Source organism: Thunnus maccoyii, chromosome 2 (genome assembly GCF_910596095.1).
Source record: "Thunnus maccoyii chromosome 2, fThuMac1.1, whole genome shotgun sequence".
Taxonomy (NCBI): Eukaryota; Metazoa; Chordata; class Actinopteri; order Scombriformes; family Scombridae; genus Thunnus; species Thunnus maccoyii.
In genome coordinates, this window is record NC_056534.1 from 20,174,837 (window position 1) to 20,198,841 (window position 24,005).

A 24,005-nucleotide genomic window follows, 5' to 3' on the forward strand; every position below is an offset into this window, starting at 1 on the left:
ACACACACACACACACACACACACACACAAATACGCCAGGAGCAACATGTTGAATACAACATACTTTTGAAGCTTGCAGCATAAGTAACAGAAAATATGAAAGTCTTTATAACAGCAGAACCGCATCTCTCTCGCTGCTTCTTACCAATGAATCAACAAGTTCAGGTCCAGAGTCAGCAACCCTGTAGTAGTCAGTGTGTTCGTTTAAATCGTTGTCGCTCCCAGTGGCCTTTAAAGCTTTATCTGATCCACAGGCCTTACATGATGCTGCGTTACCCATGGTTACAATCCAAATCAGTTAAGAATTTCCTCAATATATCTGAAAACTGTGGCCTTAAGTGTCTTCACTCACTTTGGCGCTGTACTGTATGGCGTGCCAAAGTCCAATCCTTGTAGTTTCTCACTTTGCTTCCTTCGGTAAAAGCCTCTCAAGTCTACTTTCCTGACGTTCATCTGCATCAATAAATCCCACAATCCATTAAATCTGTCCACGTCTTCTGTTCAAACTTGATGAACAAGCCAAATCTCATGCACTTACTTCACTATTGCCATCACTCTCTCACCCTCTCTGTGCCTTTCATATCCTGCCCAACTAAAACTCCTCAGCCTCGGATACCTCTGGCTCTGTCTTAGTGTGTGAGCTGCGCCTAGCCAAGGCCCAGTCCTGCCTACTCTTCCTCTTTCTCTCCTCTCTCTCTGTAGGATAACAACTGCAGTCATAAACTCTTTAACCCTTACTGTCTCTCCCACCTTAGCTATTTTTATCTTTCCAGACCCTCTTCCTCAACCAACCCCTTGCTGTGCATGCCCAGAGTGGGGTGCATGACAGCTGGGTTTAAGTCCAACTCGAGACCGCATGGCCTACATTGCTCTCTAGGAACGCTGAGGGTCATAACGTAGAGCGTGGAAGTTGAGCCTGATCAAGGTACAGTACTCAGGTCAAATTTCAGTAACTTACAGTCTCACACAGAACCTGTTTATCATTAGGGTGTAGTAGAAAATGTCTGACATGTAGACACAGTTCAGAAAACTTTAATGTTTTACCCGTGTGCTTGGGATTTCTTCTGAACACATGCTTTTATGGCCATGATCGCAAAACATTCCATATACTGGATCATACTTTGGATAATGTGTTTATATGGCTCTTCAGATTCTGATCACAAATGTACAAAACATAATCAACAATATAATACAGAATATAGTCAGTATTCTAGTATGCTGTCATCACCCTTTCACAACTATCATATTTCAAATGATTTAAAATATGACCTTGTAGTGGAAATTGTTAAAGACATAACAAATTAAATAGAGTCAGGGCAGAAACTAATGATTATTTTCATGATTGATTAACCAATTAGTCTTTTAAGTCTATGAAATGTTGAAAAATAGTGAATTGCATTCACAATTTCTTAGAGGCCACAGAGATTTTTTTTAACCAAAATACATAATAAGATTGCTGAGATTTAAGAAGACAATTACCTCGACTGTTAAAAAAAATATACAAAGACAACTCTTTGCTTTACATGATCCATATATGTGCTCGACTGACAATTTTACACCTGAGTGTGGTATCACATGCTTAGAAAGACAATTATGAATGTGCACGTATGTGTATGTATATGTGTGTGTGTATGAGTGTCTGTCTATGTCCATCGCTTTTGACTGCCTTTCCACTTGTCTGTCTGCTACTCTGTGTGTCTCGTTCATCTCTCTGCTAAGAAAGCTGCACAAAGAAAGATTGGATTGATTGAGAACCAGCTGTAATCTGTTTATCTGTACAGGATTTGTGTAGATTGACCTGCATGTTCTGTAATATAGTGTACTGGATTATACACTGTACTCTGTCCAAGTCTATGCTTACACTGGAAGAAAATCAAAACTCTAATCAGTATCATAAAAATCCCATTAGCAGCTTTGCTTATGTGTACATTAGGCCACTTACGGTGATTTTTCAACTCTGTGCTGGCCTGTATAAAAAGAACAAGTATACACACACACTACTGCCTTGATGAGGACAAATGTCAAACACAATATTGATCCTAATAAAGTAACCTGAGGTGTGTGGCAGTATCTCTCTAAGACTTACTACTATTTATCTACTCACATAAATTTAGAATATATGATTGGCATGCTTTTTTGGTATTCATGTTACATTATGGCCATGGAAAATGCTTTTGATTGGCTGGCAGACGATACATTAGGACACTTCAACAGTTCGATCAACATTCTAAATCAGTGCTTAAGGTAGCAAGTATCGCTCAAAACAAAGTGTATACTGACAACAAGTCAAGCTTTAAAAATACCTTTTTTTCTTAGAAGTGATAATGCACTGTGTTCCAATATAAGAAAATAATGTACTTGACCAAAGAAATTTCCGTCTTTCATTCTTTCTCCATGAAGTTGTTGTACATTATTCAGCAACTAACATATTCTTTTATTTCAAATATTACCAGAAGGTTCCATACAATGCCTGATACCACTGGTATGTGACCTCTCTCTGAGCATGACCCTTTCACACATCTGTCATCTATTCCACCACCATCCATCTCCCTCACACTACATGATAAACCATCTGAGTGGACAGCAGGACAGCAGCCACAGCACATTGCACGGTCAATCACATCCACATCTGTGCTATTCCCATAACCCTCACTCACACACAATGTCCTAACACCCACACGTACAGTATATTCTTAAAAGGAAATATCGAGAGGTGAATCAGCCTTTGTACAATATGTTGATGACATTGTAATGGGAATGAGCAAGATACCTGACAAAGTTGTGGAAATTCAGTGAGTCCATGTGGACAGAGCATTATGTGTGTTTTACCTGCCGCTTTCGCTCAGCTCTCTCACGCTGCCGTCTCCTCCTCTCCCTGGCTTTCTGTAGCGCCCTGTACTCTGGATGTTGTTCAAGCTCACGAGCTTTCTTCAGGTGGGCAGCAGCATGAGCCATGACTTCACTTTCCTAGCTCTACCTGTCTCCAAAAATTGTTTTACTAGGTGAAAAGGTTTCAATCACATCCCTGCCTGACATACACTAAGTGCATACAGTATACACTTAACCACTGCAGATGCCAAAAAAGTGTTTTTCAAGTGTTTTTTAAAGTAATTAACCCTCATGTGCTAGATACTAAAAGTCACTTGAAAAAAAGTAATTTTCCAGGAAAGTTTCTGGTACTTTTGTAAATGATAAAAAATAAATCCACCGCAACATAAAAACATGACAAAATAAGAAAAGAACAAATCCTACAGTGTGATGGCTCCAAAAATCTCCAAACTGACACAAACAAATGTTGACTATTTTTGTCCTTCTACTCTTCTTTTCTTCTTTTTTCTTCTCTTCAGTCCTCTTTCTCTTCTTAAAAGAAATATTAGGAGGTAAAACAGCCTTTGCCTCTCCAAATCAAGCTAGGAGACAGCTACTGGGTGTTCTCATTTTCACACAAAACACACACACAGGTCCACACATCCATATATGCAAATTGAAAATGAAACAAAAACATGAGAGAGGGATATAACAACTGAAAAGGGTTAGTGAATGGTAAGACCCATCCATTCACTCATTACTTATCCCCTACACACACACACACGAGAAATGACCCTGTCCAGATGTACATGAAAAAACTCCATGTGAACAGATGTGGCTACAGAATGTGTTTGTGTGTGCATGTGCGTGTATGTGAGCTACAGTCACAGGAAAGTGTTTAGTGTGTAAGGGGTTTAGCAAGGCTGCATGCCAACAGCCAACCTACTGCTACAGCTGCAGCTACTCTCTACCACTGTGTTGAAAAAATACACTCTATCCTCAGGAAGAGAGGGACACATGAGGAGAAGGAAAGGTTAATGGGCAAAGAGGGTGCGATAGGGTGGATCAGAAGGGGGAAGCAGGAGAACACATGGAAAATAAGGTGAACACTGAAGCAACTCTGTGTACAATTTTCTGATGGTGGCAATCAGTGGTCAAATCCCAGGGATACTGACATAAATGGGCTAATACTGTACACTGCACCAACTTTCATGACAGAGGAGTAAAGTGCAGAACTGCAATTGAACTTTCATATACTGTATAAATAATGTGCACAGATTCAACTATAACCATAATTCAACCATTGAGTTAGTTAGTTAACAATGTCATGCAACTGTCTGGGTTTGTCTAGGATTGAACATATTTCCTTTTTTTTTGGTTGCTTTCCATCTTCCTCTGTTCACTGCTCAAATTAAGTAGTTTATCTTCTAAAAATCCCTCATAGCGTCTTGAAGATATTAGAGGATTTGTGCAATTACATGACCACACAAGCGGGGACTACAAAGACACAGATGGTCTTCTTGTATCTCATAGTTAACCCCTGATTATAAGCTCCCCATCTGGTGATGAAAAGAACAGATCATGGGTCACAATGAGTGTGCTGACATTTGACAGTAATCTTAAGAAATAAAGGATGAAGAAAAGCAAGGTATTATTGAGGTTAAAGAGGATATACTGTAAATAAAAGACAGATGACGAAATAAATTAAAACAATAAATGATTAACATGAAGAATGGCCCACAGAATGGAACAGGAAGAAGAGAGGAGAGAGGAAGAAAAGCAGAATGAGCTTGAGTATAGACTGTCCTTCTGTGAGCCAGCAGAAAAGATGGAACACACCACATGGTCCAGAAGGGGGGGGGGGGGGGGGGGGCAGTGAGCAGCAGGCAGACAACAATGGCTGACGATCACCTGCAAGTTACAGGCTTCCCCTTGAAGGGGGGGGGGGGGGGGGGGGTTGGTCTGAATCTCAACCGCACTGCACCCTCAGTGCTGGTGGTTGATGGAATATGATGTGAAAGCTTGTGCATCTGTGTGTGTAGGTGTGTTTGTGTTTCTGTGTATGTGTGTGTCTACACCACCAGCAGATGGGTGACGAGGTCTCTCTCTGTCAATGCAGTTTGTGACAGCCCCAGAGCCTGTTGTTTTGATCCTGTGTATTGTGTGTACTGTTGGTGCTTTGTGTGTCTTACATGTCCTTGGCTGGGTGGAGCCGAATTACCATTGAGTTAACTGAGAACACTTGGCCAGTGTTCCTCAGTTGCTTAAGCTTGCCAGCCCAGACACTAGTGTGTCGGTCACTTCACCAAAGTCAGGATATTACTTTTGCCTTGCTTTGTTTTGTTTTAACAGTGACAACATGCACTTCATATCAGCCACTGAATTCACGCACTCTCATATACCAGTGATCCTGACTTTCACATCCCATTGCAGTTATTATTGTCATTTACTTTAATAAATTTCAATTTGCTACTGCTTGCAAGTTTGGCGTGCATCTCCCTCTTTTGTTGTGGCTTGCGAGCCAGTCATAACAACTGAGAAACTAACAACTTGTTAGTTTCTACTGAGTAAATTTAGTCTAGTCGCATGCTTTGTTTGCATGAGAGCATGTGCCATTTCAGTTTGATTGGCTGTGCGTGGGAAAAGCCTTTGATAGGGACATTGGGCTCTCATGCGAAAGTGACATCATGTGTGAGGGATTCAACCTTGTGACGGTTACATAGATAGCCTTATATAGTAAATTTGTTGTGCTCTGGGAGATGTACTTTGAGTTTAGAAATTTTGTGGATTTTCGCTGAGGCACAGGAAGGTAAGTGCTGATCCACCTGTCTGTGCTTTATCTGTAGGAGTGGTTCCCCTCGTAGGTTAAGCAGCATCTCCCCTTTGGGTTTTATCAGGGGTTTGGTAGTGCTAGGGTATGGCGGTTAGAGCTTCTTTTTCCCCTTTTCCCTAAATTTGCTTGGGAGTACTTCTGTGGCTGTGGGGGAGCTGCTGGTTTTCTGGTCGCCTCTCTGTCCAGTGGGCTTTGAGTGTGTAAATATCCACCACTATGCCTCATGAAGATTAGGGGGGGGTATGTAGCTAGATTTTTGGTTAGGCAGTCATCTTGCAAGGAAGCTCTGTTTTGAGGCTGCTTATTCCTCTTGTGTGCACTGGTGGGTTTAAACACTGCATTCCTTTGTTCTCCTGTGTGGTTACAAATATTGGTAAACTATGGAGGAAATTATGAGAGCATTTGTAGAGGCACCATCGGAAAGATTTTTGGATCAGTGCATAAAGGATCAGCTGGTTAAGATAGCTGACTATTGCAATGTTGATGTTGGTGATAAAAGAGCTAAAGAGACAGTGAAGGCCAATTTCAAAGCGAATTTGAAGATGAAATTGAAGATGAAAGTGTTGGGCTCTGTTCAAAGCGGGACCCTGGAAAGGTCTGTTTACGATTTGAATCTGATTCCCAGATTTAATGAGGGAGATTCGGAAACTTTCTTCTCAATGTTTGAGTGGCTAGGTGATGCACAGGGGTGGCCTGATTCCACTGCAATGTGATGTTGCAATGTATATTAATCAGCAGGGCTTAAGAGGCTTATTCTTCTTTGAGTAACAGTGATTGTTTGAAGTATGGTTTAGTGAAGTCTGCTGTTCTCAAAGCATATGAGCTGGTGCCTGAAGCATATTGCCCACGACTTAGGAGTTGGAAAAGAGGCAATAAGTGGCATTTGGAGTTTGCTCATGATTTGTCCACTCATTTTGATTGTTCGTGTACTGCAGCTGAGGTTACTCTCATGAGGCTCTGCATGATCGCAACGTCTATTTGTGAGCAGAAGGTTAAGACAGCAGCTGAAGCCACTGCTTTGGCAGATGACTATGTTTTGACGCACAGTGCGGAGTGTTCTAGTGCTCACAGATACAGGGCAAATTCCTCAGCCATGGGTGTGTGGTCTGGTCGTCCAGTACAGTTTGGGGCTTGAGCAGAGAAACAAATGTAGTGCTTGTGAGTCTGACAAAATTTGTAATTATTGTCATAAATGAGGGCACCGGAGAAGAGACTGTTATGCTTTTAAATCAAGGACTAAGCAGGCTGGAGCTAGTGTTAACCCCAAGCCAGCAATGTTTGTTGTGCCTATTTCTGAGCAGGTGTCTGAGCTTTCAGCTTGTGAGTTGAAACCACAGATATCTAGCCCAGAGCTGAAGTCTTACTTACCTGTCATCACTGAAGGTTTTGTGTCTCTGGTATAGACTGATGAGAAAGTGCACGCAAAGATATTGCATGACACTGGTGCTTTTGATTCATTCATTTTAGCATCAGCCTTACCATTTTCAGATGAGACATACATGGGTTCTTTTTTGCTTGGAATAGGGTTAAAGGTTCTGCATGTACCTCTGCATAACATGATCTGTTTCAGGGAGAGATGGCAGTCAGTGTGTGGCCAGTTCTGCCCATGGATAATGTTACAATGATCTTGGGTAATGGTATAGCACGGAGTCGGTTGTGGGCTGATGATGTACCTCCTGTTATTGTGGCTCCAGTGCCCCTGGTTAGCAGTAAGCCTGACAAAAGTGAAACAGAGTTTCTTGATGTGTGCTCACAGTCAGATGGAATAAATTCTACTGAAAATGATGACACTCTACAGCAGCATGATGTGACATGTCTTGATGTTCCTTGGTCTGTTTCTGACAGTGAGCTGGTGAAGAAGCAGCGTGCTGACATGTCTCTGAAAGATCTGATGGAGAGGATTCTTCCTTGTGGTGAGGTGAAAAATTATGCTCAGTGTTATTTCCTCCAGAATGATGTGCTGATGAGAAAGTGGGTGCCTCAGTGGGAGTATTTTGTTGGCGAACCTGTTTACCAAGTTGTTGTGCCTTCTAGGTTCTGTAGTATGGTGTTGCTGATTTCCCACGATGAGTCTAGCCACTCAGGTGTGAAGAAGACGTATGACCGCATCCTGGGGTCTTTCTTTTGGCCCTGAAAAGAGATGTTTCTGCTAACAGAGACTGGGCAGAGGGTTTGCCCTGGCTGTTGCTGGCTGCAAGGGAGATTGTCCAGGAGTGCACAGGGTTCAGCCCCAACAACCTTGTGTTTGGCCATACTGTGCGGGGTCCCTTGGCAGGACAATTGGAAAGAGGCAAAACCACCACAAACCCTTGCTGAATATGTCAGCGGCTTTAGGTATAGACTTCATAAAGCCAAGGAGATGGCTAAGAACAAGTTGGCATCTGCACAGGGGAATATGAAAAAACTTAATGATCGCCAGGTTGAGAATCATGTTTTTCTCCCAGGAGATCAGGTGCTTGCTCTGTTACCCATTGTGACCTCAGGCAAAATTTTCTGGTCCATATTCAGTTGTGAAGAAGATTTCAGATCAGAACTACGTGATTGCTACTCCCAATTGTAGATCCTTTATGATCCTTTTTTATGTAGGAGATTCTTAACCTATTAAGCAGAGGTTCTATCGTGTTCACCCAGAGAAATTCAAATATCTTCCTGCAGAGGTCAAGTATATGCTCGATAATGGCATTGTAGAGCCATCTTTTTCTAGCTAGGCGTCACCCTGCCTGCTTGTGCCAAAGTCCAATGACACTCACGGGTTTTGTTCAGACTTCCATAAAGCCAATAATGACACAAAACTGGACTCTTTTCCACTTCTCTGTGTGGAAGACTGTATTGACCAAGTGGGGTCAGCTTGATTTTTCAGCAAGTCTGACCTGCTGGAAGGCTACTGGCAGGTTGCTGTGTTCATTACGCCCATGGGATTGTATTCTTATAGTGTGATGCCCTTTGGTTTGTGGAATGTGCCAGCAACCTTTCAACACCTGATGAACTGGGTTGTTGTGAGATCTGTAAGGTTGCTTGGTGTATCTGGATGATGTGGTCATCTACTCTGATGATTGGGATATTCATCTTGACCACACTGAGAAGTTGTTTGACCTCTTGGCTCATGCCAATTTGACTGTTAACCTTGCCAAGTGCGAGTTTGCGAAGGCAACAGTTTCTTATTTGGGCCATGTGGCAGGGAATGGCAGAGTGTGTCCTGTGCATGCAAAGGTTCAGACTATTGATGACTATGCTCACTAAGAAGGCGCTCATGCGTTTTTTTGGCCTATAGGTTATTATCAGTGTTGTTGTAGGAATTTTTCCATGGTAGTTGCGCCCCTCACTGATTTGTTGAAAGCTAAGGCCAAATATGTGTGGCCCTCAGAGTGCCAGAAGCCTTTTAAGAGTGTTAAAGCCCTTATTTGTAATGCTCCTGTTTTGGCTGGGAGAAACTGTTCAAACTTGAAGTAAATGCAAGTTATGTGGGCGCAAGGGCAGTATTGTTACAGCCTGATGATTTAGGAGTGGATAAGCCAGTTTTTGTTTGTTTTTTTTAAATTAATTTAATAAACATCAGCTGAACTATTCAGTAATTGAAAAGGAAACACTAGCATTGATTTTGGCTTTGCAACATTTCTGTGTGTATGTTAGCTCTATGGCTGTGGTGTTCTTCACAGATCACAACCCTTTACACATTCTCAGGTCTCTCCAGTGTCCTAACCAAAGGCTCATTCGCTGGGCTCTGCTGCTTTACTTCTATAACCTGGACCTTCTCCACATCAATGGATGGGATAATATGGTGGTGGACACATTGTCTCGGGCTCCCTGTGAATAATGTCCTTTAGTGTGTATTTATTTTGCTCTCTGTTTGTTCCATTTTCCTGTAGGCTCTCTCTTTCCTCCTAAATCAGCTTCCGGGATCCAGTTGCTGAGCATGGGGTGGGGGGGATTAAAAGGTTACTATGGAACATAAGCAGTTAGGTGTTTTTCATTTTTTTGCATTATATACTTTGATATTTTGTATTATAGTTTATACTTTGTTGCTCCATTTAAGGATATATTAGTTATATTGGAGAGAGAGGGTGGATCGGTTGTTTGGGTTTACTTTAATATATCTCAGTTTGCTACTGCTAAGTTTGGCATGCATCTCCCTCTTTTGTTGTGGCTCGCAAGCTGGTCATATCAAGCTAATGCTGGGAGTTTGAAATTTGAGCACCAGGAACAGGGACACAATCTGACATCTCTATTTCTGTTCACACATTTTGCTTGATGTTTTCACAGGGTCAGTCAACAACATCAGCAACATCTCTTTCTACTACTAATCATGAGTGAGACAGATCTGCTGAGTCATTCCACACTGTAATGCTGTCTACAATGTTGCATTCAGCCTGAGTACTTCATTCACTTCCATGATAACTGTGCTGTTGAGGGAATACACATTTCTGTGAATGTGATCTGCTCCTCCAGCACTCTCTACTGGTGAAACAGAGAATAAGACATTTTTGTGAAGGGAACAGCAAAGGATCTTTGGTTTACACAAAAAAATCCTCAGATCTACTTGCCTTTTAAAATATATGCATATTGTGCAGCTTAGCATTCTTCCTTCTTTTGAATGGTTTAATTATGTGAATATGAAAATCAAGTGTAAAACACAAAGAAAACCCTCCCCCATGACATACAGTACACTGTACAATCCAGGCAAATCAAAACTTCTGACAGTGACAACTGCCTGACTTCTTATGTTTCAGATTTAACAGACAAAATCTTTAAGCTTATTGATCAGCATGTTAGCTGATCCTGAAACAGTGTTTTTACATTAACATCGGTGTGTGTGTGTGTGCGTGTGCACATTATGTCTTAATTAAAACTATTAACTTTTCAGTTTCAATGTCTGTGCATCAGCAAGGGCTGATCAATGACTTTTATCGATCCCCTCCATCACTCATGTAAGTAAATGAGGATTAGCAGAATGCATTATAAACTAAAAAACACTGTAAGTGTGTGTGTCCATTTAAGAGTCAGATTACATAGGGGGGGACCCAAAGTGAGCTGATGTGAGCTCTTGTTTCTATTGGTTTAGCTGATCTCCTACATGGGGAGGGATAAATGGTCTGTATAGATCAAAGGCTTTTATATGGCCCATCAGGACTCTAGACCGATATAGGAGATGCAGAGACCATGTTGCAGGTGCCTGTTCATGTGTTTCAAATTGTATATGTGTATACAGGTTTGATTGTGTACATATTCTTTTATATCCTACTAATATGAACTTAAATCTCTAAAACTACTGGCTACATGGAAAGTAGGAATAGTGTCCTTTAGCTTTTTAACATGGGGGGTGATATCTTATTACTGGTATTAATGTTTTTGGGTTTTTTTGCTGTTGTTTCTGTGCTTGTTTTGGATGTTGCTGCCACTGCTGCTGCTGTTGTTGTTTATGATTTGTCTGACTGCTAATGGAGGTACAGTGCTCACTAGTGGAGTGTCCAGCAGCATATAATGCTTCTAAGATTTTAATGGAGGGAGGATGTTTCTGTTTTGAGACAACTCATTTAGACTTCTAGAAGCCAATACATTTTTCATGACAACAATTTCCAACCCCACCCTACCGCTCCTCACCGGGAAATGCTAATTTTCATTAGTGCTTACATTTGTTTGGTTTAAGTGATGCTTTATGTTAACCTGATAAATGTGCAAATGTGTGAGACACTTACTGAAAACTCTTCCTGTGCAGCAATACAGCAGAGGGCTTAATTTACTTGTACTTGACTAATGACCACTGCGCTAGAGGAAGATACAGATTTAAGGCTTTCCAATTTTCATATATTTTCCAACTTCAATAATCCCAACATATCTGCACATTGCATTTCTTTCAACCGAAAGTTCAGACAGTTAATTTAACTTCTTCTACTGTGGGCTGAATTATAATTACAGAGGTGTTTAAAAGAGGTTTAAAAGAATAGTTTCCATGAAGTCACGGTGCCTGGAACTAAATAGTTTCAGTACATATACTCCCCCGTAAAATCCCAACATTAACATTTCAGTTTATGCATGGAATAAAAAAAATGAGATAAGGTGTTATTTTTTCACTTTAGAAGTGCTGGTAGGTGTATTTTTGAGCTTAGGCTGGAGCCAGACAAGATGTTTCCTCCCGTTTCCAGTTTTTATGTTAATGACCTACTGGCTCCAGCTCCATATTTAACAGAAAGAGTGATACTGATCATCTCATCTAATTCTCAGCAAAAAAAGTGAATAAACACTTTTTTTTTAATCAAGCTGTTCCTTTAAAGAGATGTATAATTTGTTTTGTCATGTCTTGTGCCTATTTTCAGTCTTTTGCCATTTGTAACCAATATACTTCCTTTTACTTTATTGAATTATTACATAAAGACAACACATCAAGGAACCTGACAGAACATTTTTGTACAATCTATGCTCAAGACAAGAGCAGGAGGTCTGCAGTGCCCACAGTGAAGCTCAGAATATGCACACTGACACACAGCTCACCCTTTCCCTTCAGGATATTGATTCTTAACTGCAGCTGAACCCCGCACCGCATGACTGTAACATGAGAAAATCAACACTGCCTTATTCTGCAAGACGTTTCTCACTGTGTGTTGTCATTGAAAATTCTAAAAGGTAAAACATCAAAAATATAATAATAATACACAGTAACTTTACTGTTTTCCTATAGTAAAGTGGACTACTTTACTGCAGGAATGAGATATGTGACAAACCTGCGGGCTTCATACATCTACCAACAAGCTCCACACACAACATAAGAAATACATAAGAACAGAAGATTTCATTTCTTTTCAAAAACAACAGATTTGACACCTGACAAGTAGATAGTGCTCCACATGGACTGGTGTAAATATTGGTAATGACTAAACTGATAGTCTATACATTATGTCTGCTTTGCTTGTATTCACGTAACAGAGTGAACAAAATCCAGAGTAAAGACAGTAATGGATTGGCTCACAGATATGATTTAAATGTCAAGTCATTTTTCAGCCTCTTTTTCATGCTTACGAAAGGTCAAAGCCATAGAGTCCGCAAAGTGCATGCAGTCTCTATTTCCCTGTTTCTCACAAAACAAAATCACACAGAGTCAAATTTAATACAAAGTGGATGAGACAGGCTGCTAAGAATCCAGACCAGACCACACCCAAATACAGTGAGTGATGACACGGAGACGGGGCCGGGTGGGCGGCTGAAATAAGAAGAGAGGGAATAGAGAGACACTGTAGATGGGACACATAACCTTGATATAGGCAGATGATACGCCCCAAGAGAGAGACAAATGGAGGGAGAGAAAATCAAGAAGACCACACCCTGTTTTAAATGAAGCACATCTACACATCGACGCATGTACACCCACAAAACAAAACATTTGATTTGAGACTTTGGCTGATTTACCAGTATCACCCTCCATACGTTCTTCGGTGTTACACAGTAAACAACCGTCCCCACTTCCACAGACAGACAAGCAGCAGTCCTACAGGCACAGCGGTCACATTAACTGATTGCTTGCAGCTACATAAGGCTACACAGCCTCCAACATCTTTTTTCAGAGTGAAGTACAATCAGTCTAAAATAATGTAAACGGTCAGAAATGCAGTGTAAGCAACTGATTACATCCATAAATTCATTATTCACTTCCCACAACCGGACGTCAGGTTTATGAGGTGTTATATCTAAAAGCTCTCAGTGAAATGCAAAGCCTGCAACCATAACCAATATCTACCGCTAGTATGTGATACAGGAGGGTTGGTATTATACCCACTCCCTTGAAAATGGCTGTCATACAAATTTACGGCTTTTTTCTCTTTGAAGTGCAGCCCAAGTCCCTTGGGTAGGCATGACGTCAGCTTGCCATTCCTGTTAATGAGATGAAAGAGCGGCGGAAGCATTGAGCACACTGGAAAATAAACTGGCATATTCCGTTGAGGCTGCCATCCCACAGCAGATGCTGTAATCGATGAGAAATATCAATATTCCTGCTATCAAAGTGGACTTTTGAGATTGTGGAGAAAGAAGCGATGTAGTGGACCAATAGGGCAGATTTTCAGGATCTGGCAGAGGTGCATACAGGGTGTGATTTCAGAGCAGTGCAACATAGAGTAACTCAGCTGCCCTTTGAGAGATTAAGTGGCTAAATCAGTTACTGTATTATTGAGCAGGAAATGTAGGAAAAAGTTAAAAAAAAACAACAGTGGTTTTACACTTACACAATTTTGCCAAAAGACCTCAAATAGAGTTTTTACATCGCATTGTGTCTGGATATGAAACAAAACTGAATCATCTAAAAAAATCAGACACTGCAAACATAGAAGCAAATGGTCTGAAGTGTCATTTGTAATCTGACTATTCTTCATCTCCAGACCACACAGAGAGCTACAGCCCTCGAATGTTGCATGCATTTGCACAGGAAAACACAGTTTTTGCTTCACCTCTCTGACCAAATTGTTCTTGTGCTAAATTTGCTAAAAAGAATGTATTTCCATCTGACGGCTGATCTCATCCAGCATCAGACGATGAAGGGTACTGAAGCATAAACTGATTTCACCTCCAAGTTGAATGTATAATGAATAATGAAGCGTGTGACCTAAAATGTACTGCAGCACGCAGTCCTACCAGGATTGCTGAGTGATGCTGTCAGACACAGAGAGAATGGGAAAGAATAATAATATAACACCGTGAGAGAGAGAAAATGACTAAGAGAATAAAACAGATGTGAGCACAAGTATAAACATTCAATTAGCAGTCTTATTTTTAGTAGTTCTGTTTTGGGCTATAACCAAACATGATAAATTGGTGCACAGAAAGACCTAATTGGTACATAATAAAAGTAACACAAATCACAAATGTAGAAATAATGTGGGTTTAAGAAAATTATCTAACAACTGCAGCCTTTGGATTCAGCAGCTGCAGGAATTCTAACTTTTGTTAAAGCATCTTCCTCAGCAAGTGAAAAAAGCAGTCCGGTGTTTTGCTGGCATATATGCGCGTGTTTGTGCGCGAATTTATGTGTGTGTGTCTATGTGCAGCGCTATTAGCTGTGCTGCTCTCAACAACACAGTGAAAAGCTTTGATGTGTTTTCCTGTGAGAAATCTGTCACTTACTCAACTCAAACATGATGAGAGAGACAGTGGAGAGAGAGGGGGAGAGGAGGAAGGTTAAGGAGATGAAGAGAGTGAGAAGGAGGAGAGAGAGAGCATATTTACATGAAGGTGCTTGAGCCAAGCTTCTGAGAAGTCCATTGATCACCGACCACGCCCTCCTCTGTCTCTCTTTCTGTTTCTGTCTAACGGGAAATACAGTTATAAGGCCATAATGAATAATTAACATCTAAATGTTTCCCACTGCCCCCAGTCCAAAAAACACCTGGCCTCTTTGGATCATTACTGGCATCTTTTTTTCCTTGAGGATGTGTCTCAATAGTTTTGCTTGTATTCCTCATATCCTGCAGCTGGGACCAGTTAATATACTGTATGGTCAAATTACTAGCCCATCTGAACAACATGATGCTCCTCTAAGCACAGTTTTCACTTCTTGTCCTTGTATGTGCTCTTTTGATGAACAACCTTCAGACCGAACAAGAAAAGCATGATGATGATGACGATGACAAACTATGACTCATCAAGTCATCCTATCTCTGCCCTTGAAACATTCATCAGAAGAAGACAAGCCAGTGTAAGACGGTGTCGGATATAACTACGCCACCCCAACTGGTTATGAGGTACCATGACAGCCAAGAAGGCCAGTCCAGAATACAGCGTGTCGGGATGCCATTTGTACCCAAATATAGACATGCTGATGCTCCATATGGATTCTGGATCCCTCACAACCCTATCACTGTTACACAGTATGGACACTCATACATAAAACCCATAGATAACATCATATGACTGTTGCATGTTGCGTCAGAGCTGGCCGACAAAGTGGCTCCTTGGTATTTGGAAGGCTGAGTATCATGCCTTATATGGCCACACTTTGAGGTGAATTTACCCAAGTGATATATTTCTGGGCCAATTCTTCAAGTCAGTGCTGCAGTGGACATAGTTCAGAACCACAGAGAGAAGATAACACTTGTGCTAAACAGTAAGTCAAGTCGCAATGCTTTCTAACTGCCTGTACAAACAATCGTTAGTCTAGTCCTTTACAGTATCCCCTCTTCAGTTCGAATTCTCAATTCATCATGGGGGTGTTTTGTTAAATGCTTTTTATGCTTGTAGGCCTCATAACTTTGTGTATCTTCTTGGATTGTGTCCTTTCAGTTCAGTATTTGTTATTTATGAATGTACTTTTTAACAATTCCACATATGTTTTTTTTTTTTTTTTTAAGTCTATAACCTTTTGTTGTTTTAAGCTTTGTGATTAACATTGTTTTATCTTTCCTTCCTATCAAGCTGTGTGTGTTGATCTGGGAGGTGAGCTGCTGCATACAATTAGTCTTCCAGGGATAAATAAAGTTGTATGGAATTGAATTGAGCTGAATTAAATTATTTGATTAGTCAATAAGATAAAATTGTAATGCATTATCAAAAATGTCATTGAAAAAATTGAAAATTTTGTATATGTTTTTGCATGTTGGTTAGAAGAAGTTTGACAAATGCCCATCATAATTTCACATACCCAAAAGTGATGCATTCCACTTGCTTGTTTAATCCAACCAACAGTCTAAAAGCCAAAGATATTAAATTTATGGTCATGCATCAGAAGTCCTCCTCTAATTGATCAACTTATCGATTCAGCACTACAATCTATAATCTCACTATGGGAAGTCATGATAGGCATCAACAGATTCATCAGTAAAATAAATAAATGATAAATCAATAGTAATTAATAGCAGCCCTTGGTAACTTTATATCTGATGGTGCATAAATCTACATTAATGTGCATAGCACGGCAGCACTGAATGTCCGCTTAAAGTAGGCTATATCAAAAACAAAGACTGCACGCTAACAACAAATGTCCATCAGTGGGTTTGGTTTTGATAAAAATACTTTTTAACACTTTATGGCATTAACATAATCAACTAACAATCAAGTGTTTGTCATCATGTTGATGGTACATAGAGAGTGGGACAGTGTCATTGACAGACATATCTTGCTGAATCATGCCTACAGAAACTACAACACACAACAATGCAGAAGTGAGCATGTATTTCACAGCCAACGATGATTCGCTCTTAATGGCATCTGTTCTAATGCTGGTAGCTGTCAGCAGGGGTACTAGAGTGGTTGACTTACGGTCATTCACAGATCTGTGTGTAAGCACTTAAAACGAGGCAACCGCTCTAACTGCTCAAGTAAATACAGCTATATAATTCTGTATGTGTGTGTATGTACACTCTATATGACTACACCCACAGAGACCCAATTTGCCAAACATCCCTATCTGGATTCATGCGATGGAAGACAGCTGTGGCCATGTATATGTGTGTGTGTAAGTGTGTGTGGATGTGCGTTTTTGTTATCTCTTTGGGAGCTTTTCCGGTATAAACACTGACCTTGTCGGAACCAGTAGCCCTCATGGGGACCAAAGCCTGGTCCTAATGAGGCAAAATGTAATTTCTGGGATCCCGGTTGTAAGATGTAAGATGTAAGATGTGAATTGAGGTTAGGTTAAAGTTTGGGTTTGTGTTTGGGTTAGGGTGTCCACAATGAATGGAAGTCAATGCAATGTCCTAACAAGGATAGCTGCGCAAACTTGTGTGTGTGTGTGGCTGTAGCTGTTCAGAGGTAATGTAATGAAAGCCATGGCTCCATTAGGACTCCTTTTCTGCAGAATCCCATCATACCACTCCGAGTGGAAAAAGAGAGATAGATAGATAGGCAGGCAGACACAGAGAGGCATAAGAGACACAGACAGAGGGGCAGAAAAGAGGGAGATGAAAATGTCAAAGGCTGCAGTGAAATCTGACCTCTTGGCGCATCAGGACCTCAGTGTAGGGGTCAGTGAGGAGGAGTGTGGGGCAGACCAAAGGGAGGGAGGGAAGGGGGTGTTTTGGAGGGAAATGAGAGATGAACAGGAGTGACGGCACAAGGCAGTGAGAGAAAGAAGGAAATATAGACGGCAAGCTGAAAAGAAAGTGGAGAGGGAATGGGGTGCAGTTACAGTATGTGGAGCTATAAAATGAGCAAGGCAATTATGGGATCATACAGTAAGCTTGAAAAAGGGATCTTCCTACATAGTGCTGAGTAAGAAATAGGTCATGTCATCTTGTCTTAAACACAAGTATTCTCTAGATATAAAACCAGAACATGCCAAACATGGATATTTTTGCTTAGAGGTAAACAGATTTATCATCAGTCTCCAAAGACCTCTGTATCTTCTGCAGGATTGTATTCATATTTTTGAAAGCTAATATCTAATGGTAATTATTTCCACAACTGAAGCCCAGAGATTTCACTTATCATCAGACTGCAGTAGCCACAAAATCTAGTCCTGAATTGATCTCTGCAGACTGAGCTCTAAGTATCCGCTATTCAACCACAGGAAAGTGGACTGGCACCGACAGAGGGGAGACAAATTATGACGCAGTCTCTGTATTGTTCAGACAGAAGAGAAAGCAGACTGCGGGAAGCAATAGCTCAACACCAGCCCAGAGCAGGGTGGCATGTAAATGCCCAGTGACACAGGTTCAGTGAGCCTGAGACATGGACATACAGCCACTTGGCTAGGAAGAAACTATTTTTTTCCAGAACAATCACACGAGAGACAGGCAGTATTTTTAGATCTGCAAGTAAGAGCTTCACATCACAGTGTCTTTTTGTCATTTTCTCTTTTTGTCTCACAATGGAGTTCTGCGCCATCTGCTATTACTGTGCTGAGCACTATCTCTATACTGACATTCTTTAGATTTATTCCACTTAAGGTTTTCTTACCTGTCTGTTCATATGCAACCTCTCTTCTCATTTTCTCTGTCACAGAGACAAACAGCTTAAAGTTTGTTTGCAGAGATTTTGACATATCCAATGCTGCAACTTCTGTGGAAACCTTAAAAAAAGGGAGTTGTAGGGAATTTTGCTTGTGGTGGTCAAAGACTGGAAAATGCCATTTGAAAAACTTTGTTTCTGAAAAGACACTTGCTGTTGAGTTCTGCAAATAAAACCAAACCTATGACTCTAGGGCTGTATACCGCTACACTCTGACTAGAATTGTACCTTCCAGAGTACACTTCATACACTTTCTTGCAAGTCAGTTTTTCTTCCCCTACCATTTGTGCCTTCAAAAGCACAATTTTGAATGTACTCTCCTGTTATTCAATTTTTACGAGGAATCAATGTGACATGAATGGGAGGTGATGAACCCAGAGACTTCTCACCTAACTCTGTGGCTCTATGTAACTTTCTGGCATCTTAGTTCATTGCTGTGGTTACAGCACACACATTTACTTCAGCCTCACTGCTCTCTTCATCTGATAAACCCACTGTAAGCTACAGTCCCAGCATCAAACAGCAGACAGAAAAAATAGCCAATAACTGATAAAGAAAGTCAAATTTCTAGCAGTTTTTTTTTTTTTTACCAAGACAGAGCTAAAGTGAATATTGGACTTACATGCAGCAGCACTTTCTCATTCAAGTGAATGGAAAGGTGTGTCCAAACTTTTGACTGGGACTGTTTGTCAGGGGGCCAAAAATATGACTCTAAATGAATGCAAATGCTACTCTGTGTCTGCAAGATTTGAAAAAAGGCAAATGTTTGCTAACATGTTAGCCAAAAAAAACTTGATATGGTTATGTGGAATTTTTCTGCTTAAAGTGCCACCTGCCCAAAAAAATGTTATTATCTTTTAAAGGCCATATACACCTACGATACAAATACACAGGTGTTTTCACCTTTGCCTGATTGGACCTCCTGCGTTTTTTTAATGATGCTTTAGTACCACTCTTGGCCTGGTGAGGGTGTAAACAAAAGGGAAAAAGTACAGGCAGACCAACAGTAGGAGCCACCGGCGCCACAACAAGGACATGATCATTAATCAGCACTGCCACTTGTGATCAATCACTGGGGCCAAGTTGGAGTCACTGCTGCTGGGGACTGAACAAGGATCTCTGCAGAGACACCACCCAGGTGTCTAAGACAGTATGCTATATCCTACAGGGGATTCATACTAAGTGTGTTTATGGGTATTGGAAAGTATATGGGGAAAAAGAGAATTAAGAGTGAGCTGTGACAAGCCTGATAACTTGCCTCTTGTGACGAAACTAGCATAACACGCCCCAATCTCTGAACCAACCATTGGCAGTCGAGTTGTATTGTGCACAATGCAGGCACCAGCTTTTGACAAGGAAGAAGAATGCATGGGAAAAGCATGGCTCTGCTGCATTGATTTTGATACTTGAACTCTCCATTATAAGTCCGACAATGTTATAAAGTGCAATGCTAAATAGGTGGAGTGCTCCTTTAACAAATTTGTGCATTCACATAAAACTGCTTTGTACCTCAATGTTGAATCAAAATATGCCTGTTATGTTACATCTGTGAAAGATGTACCTTTGAGCACAAAAATTTACTTCTCTTGAGAGTTCAAGGCCACATGGAAAATATTTTCTGTTTTCTGTGATTTGGGTGGATTGACCTTTAAACAGGTGCCAGCATACATCCCATTTTAGCCACTGAAGTAGTTGCCATGGATAATGAATAAAGCAAAAGTAAAGTAAGAGATAAAAAGGATGACTCCAAGTAAAAGTACAACAATGCTTCTGTGTCAAAAGCTGATGAAGATCAGATCATAGGATCACAAATTAGGAGAGGTGCTTGTCCAAGTTCATCTGATGTCATACACTGGTAAGTATTTATGAGATAAGCTCTTATGAGGTAATATCTGTATGTACATAGATAGCGATCTCTGTAAAAGGTATGATATAAAAGAGTAAATTAACAGTTGTGCTCAAATTAGTTCAGTGTTCATTAGTTCTTTTTTGCCAGTTTAGTCTTTAAAGAGGTATTTAGATGTCAATAAAAATAAGAAAGCTTTTACAGGAAATTTGAGGAGAAATCTCTTTTGTACCTTCATTTTAAGATGCACATGTACACATGTTACAGTTAATGACTGGTTACTAATCTGCTCATCTTATCTCTGTGTGTAAGAACCGCATCAACGAATAGACATAACTATTTGGTTTCCCTGTGCATAATGTGCTCACTTAATCATCAGTACACAAACACACCTGTTTGAGCAGTGCCGCTTTCATATTTCAAGGCTGGTTATGCAAAAAACTCTTGAATGCATCGTATGCAATACATCGTATATGAGCACAGTGGCCCCACCCAAAAAGGATAAAGTGTGTGTCTATGTGTGTGTGTGTGTGTGTAGCACTACAGTCCATTACTGAAATCACATTAGCCTGAGAGAGTGCACTGAGACAGGAAACAACCACCATCTACTGTCTACTGACTCACTTTCTGCGAATACACAAACACACACACATCACACAGTCAATTATAGATAGTAAATTTGACATTAATTTTCTTGTTTCTATCATATACAGTCATGAAAACAGACACATAGATATAAATGAATTGACCATAGATTAAATTGTTCCTATTAGGCTCATGTAGTTACAGCAATGAATCCATTTTTTAGCAATAAATTAAAGGGAGGAGAGGAGAAGAGGAAGCATATCTGAATATTGATATCTGATTTCCAGTCCAGACAAGGACAGAGAGAATTACAAGGAAAACCAGCCCAGCCCAGCAGTGGGCTGAGAGAGCACTTAGTGGACACACACACACACTTTACCCAGCGATGCATTATGGTGAAACAGCACCAAAAGCAACTACACTACAGTGTGTGTGAATATACTGTATGATAGACAAAGCACTATGAAACTACCAATATGTGGCACAGACTACCTATAAAAAACCTCAAGACCTCAAATACTCAGAACTATAATAGACTAATTGCAATAGGTCATGCTTTAGGTAGAAGGGCAAAAGGGACAACTCCTCAGAAGTCAGAATCAGGGATGATCTGCCTCTGGTGGTCCATCTAAACAGTAAACCTACAGATGTACATCAGAAGTTGCGACCATGCCTCACTGCAGCTTGCAATAGTAACCAGTGGAGTCCATGCAGGCCTGCTGGTGTTTATTTTGACGGCCATAACAACCACTGGAACAATTGGCCTATTTGGGTGTTATCACACTCCCCCGAACCACATCAGTCTGTCATCAGAACAGATTTTCTCTGCAGGGAAGCTTTGTTCACATTAGCAGCCTATCCGAACCCATTTTTATGCAGCATCTGTATGGATCTAGCAGATCACCAGCGCCGATGTGCTGAAGCACGGCAACGCCTTTGACTGCTCTCCCTGAGCGCGCACCATCAGCAGCGGCTGCTCTTTACACGGCTGACTGGGCCAGTCAATGCGGAGCGCAGGCTGCGGACAGACACCCACCTGCCGTATACGGTTCTGGTGCAGCGGCGGTGGTCCACCCTCGGGGGACGTGTTGCTCGAAGAGGCCATTTTCAAGTCACGGTCGGAGCCGCCGCCCCTGGAGAGACTTCCTTCAGGGCTACTTGACATTCTGTCTCGGGCTGACTGCTGCTTGAAGCGACGCTGTCAAGTCAGGGTCCTTTTGCCGGTGCAAGGTGGATTTCTGTGCGGGCCTCAGAATCCACACGGCTCGGCGGGGCCCGGGATCATTCTGCAGCGTTAGAGGGAGTCAGTGTTCAAACGTGCCAAAACCGATAAGACTGTAATTTTTGCAGGCTGTCAAACTAAAACGAGCGCGTTCAGAGATGCTCCCGGTGCACTGCTGTTGCCTGCGTGTGTTTGTGTGTGGAAATGTGCGCGCGCCTTAGATGCGCTTCCACGAAACTCCGCAGGATCAATGCTGCCTTCACGGACAGTCGGAAACTCTGTGAACGCACCTCGATTGTGATGACCAATATGCAGTACTGGATATTTCGGACACCCCAGTCTTTGAAATAAGACCTGAAGGGAGGAGAGGCAATAGTAAACGCTATGTTGTGATTGGCTGATAAGCTCATGTGACTAATTAGAATAATGACATGCCTAGTTTTTACGCTTTAACCACGTTTACTCATGCTATTTCCCAACATACTACATCACTAGTGATTATACACGGCTACAACAGCTTTACTCGTTTTTCCCCCGCAACTGAGCTGATATAGTGGTGCTCCACCTGGCTTAAAAATATAGATCTATTCGTAAATATTTTGTAACCAAATTATTCCCACGGGCACATAAATGCACCGACAAGAAGTAGTGCGCTCCTGTTTTGCTTCTGTTACCCCCACCCATATAATCATTTCCCCCACCCCTCAGAGCTTCTGCAGCAGTAGTAGCTTTAGAAGGAAAAGTTAACAGTGTGTGCTGTGTCATATGATTAAATTAAGACAGTAAAACTGCTTCCACACTTTTGAAATCATTGAAGCACTGGAACACTGGGTTGGGCTTTAATAATGTAATCTCCCGCCCAGTATTCTTACGCCCCCCACTTGGCCTGGGTCTCTTCTCTTAGCTGCAAATGTAATGGAGGTTGACAGGGCAAAATCAATAACTGTCTTGAAGACATTTAAAAACCAGGCAGGGTTTGAGTGTGGGGCTGAGTAGAGGAGTTGTAAGAAAACATGCTAAAAAGACAAAGATTTGTCAGCATTCAGATAGTCTTCAGAGTAAGGTTCATAGTGAGATTACGTTTAAAGTCAGTTTATCTTTCCTTTAAATGGCTTGAAAGAAGGTGTTGCCATGCAGTTATCATATGAATGAAGCATGTTTACACTTTCCTCTTATGGTTTGTCTAAGGAACCCCTTGTGACCACATCAATATTAAGCAAAAATGCTCTGAAATGTAGCCTCAGAAAACAGCAACAGAGAACATTCAATTTCAACACTATATCATCTATCTTTAGTCATTATCCCACTCGTCCAGAGAAATTTGCTGCAGATAGACATAAATTTGAATGATTAGCACAGGAATATTAGATGCACTTTATCGTACCAGTGTTTTGCTAGTCATCCACAGAAACTTCCTGGGAAAGGCTGGATCACCAACTGGACAAAACCCTGGGTTCACTGCGTGTCAGTTGCATTTTGTAATTTGATTACTTTCAATACAATATCATTTAGGTCTGGTGTAATCTAGTGGCCTTGTCTTGCAGAGGATCCCTACGTCAAGTTGTCTCACCTGATTTATTTTAGTTTATATTGCACTCACATTGTGCCTTTTTCCTAAATAAAGTTGTTCTATCAACACAGAATACTTGGAGCCAGGCAGTATTCAGTATATAAGAACTGTTTGGTTTTGGGTCCAGTGTGTTGTGTGCACTGCACTTGCTGGGAACTGAGAGGTAATGGGGCCTGTCAACAACTTTTCCCCTTAGCCTCCAAACAGCTTGAACCGG

General features: G+C 41.1%; 1 protein-coding gene across 1 annotated transcript in view; it reads right to left on the reverse strand.

Annotated features, from left to right (window-relative positions):
- LOC121880591 (ankyrin-2-like) overlaps positions 1-22,107 on the reverse strand; it is a 116,456-nt gene extending 94,349 nt beyond the window's left edge. Inside the window, exons 1-2 of the mRNA XM_042387913.1 lie at positions 22,033-22,107; positions 2,830-2,977 (exon numbers count right to left, since the gene is read on the reverse strand). Coding sequence (XP_042243847.1) covers positions 2,830-2,955 — 126 coding nt within the window. The 5' untranslated portion in view covers positions 2,956-2,977; positions 22,033-22,107. The remainder of the gene's footprint in view (positions 1-2,829; positions 2,978-22,032) is intronic.
- Positions 22,108-24,005: the final 1,898 nt, after the last annotated feature.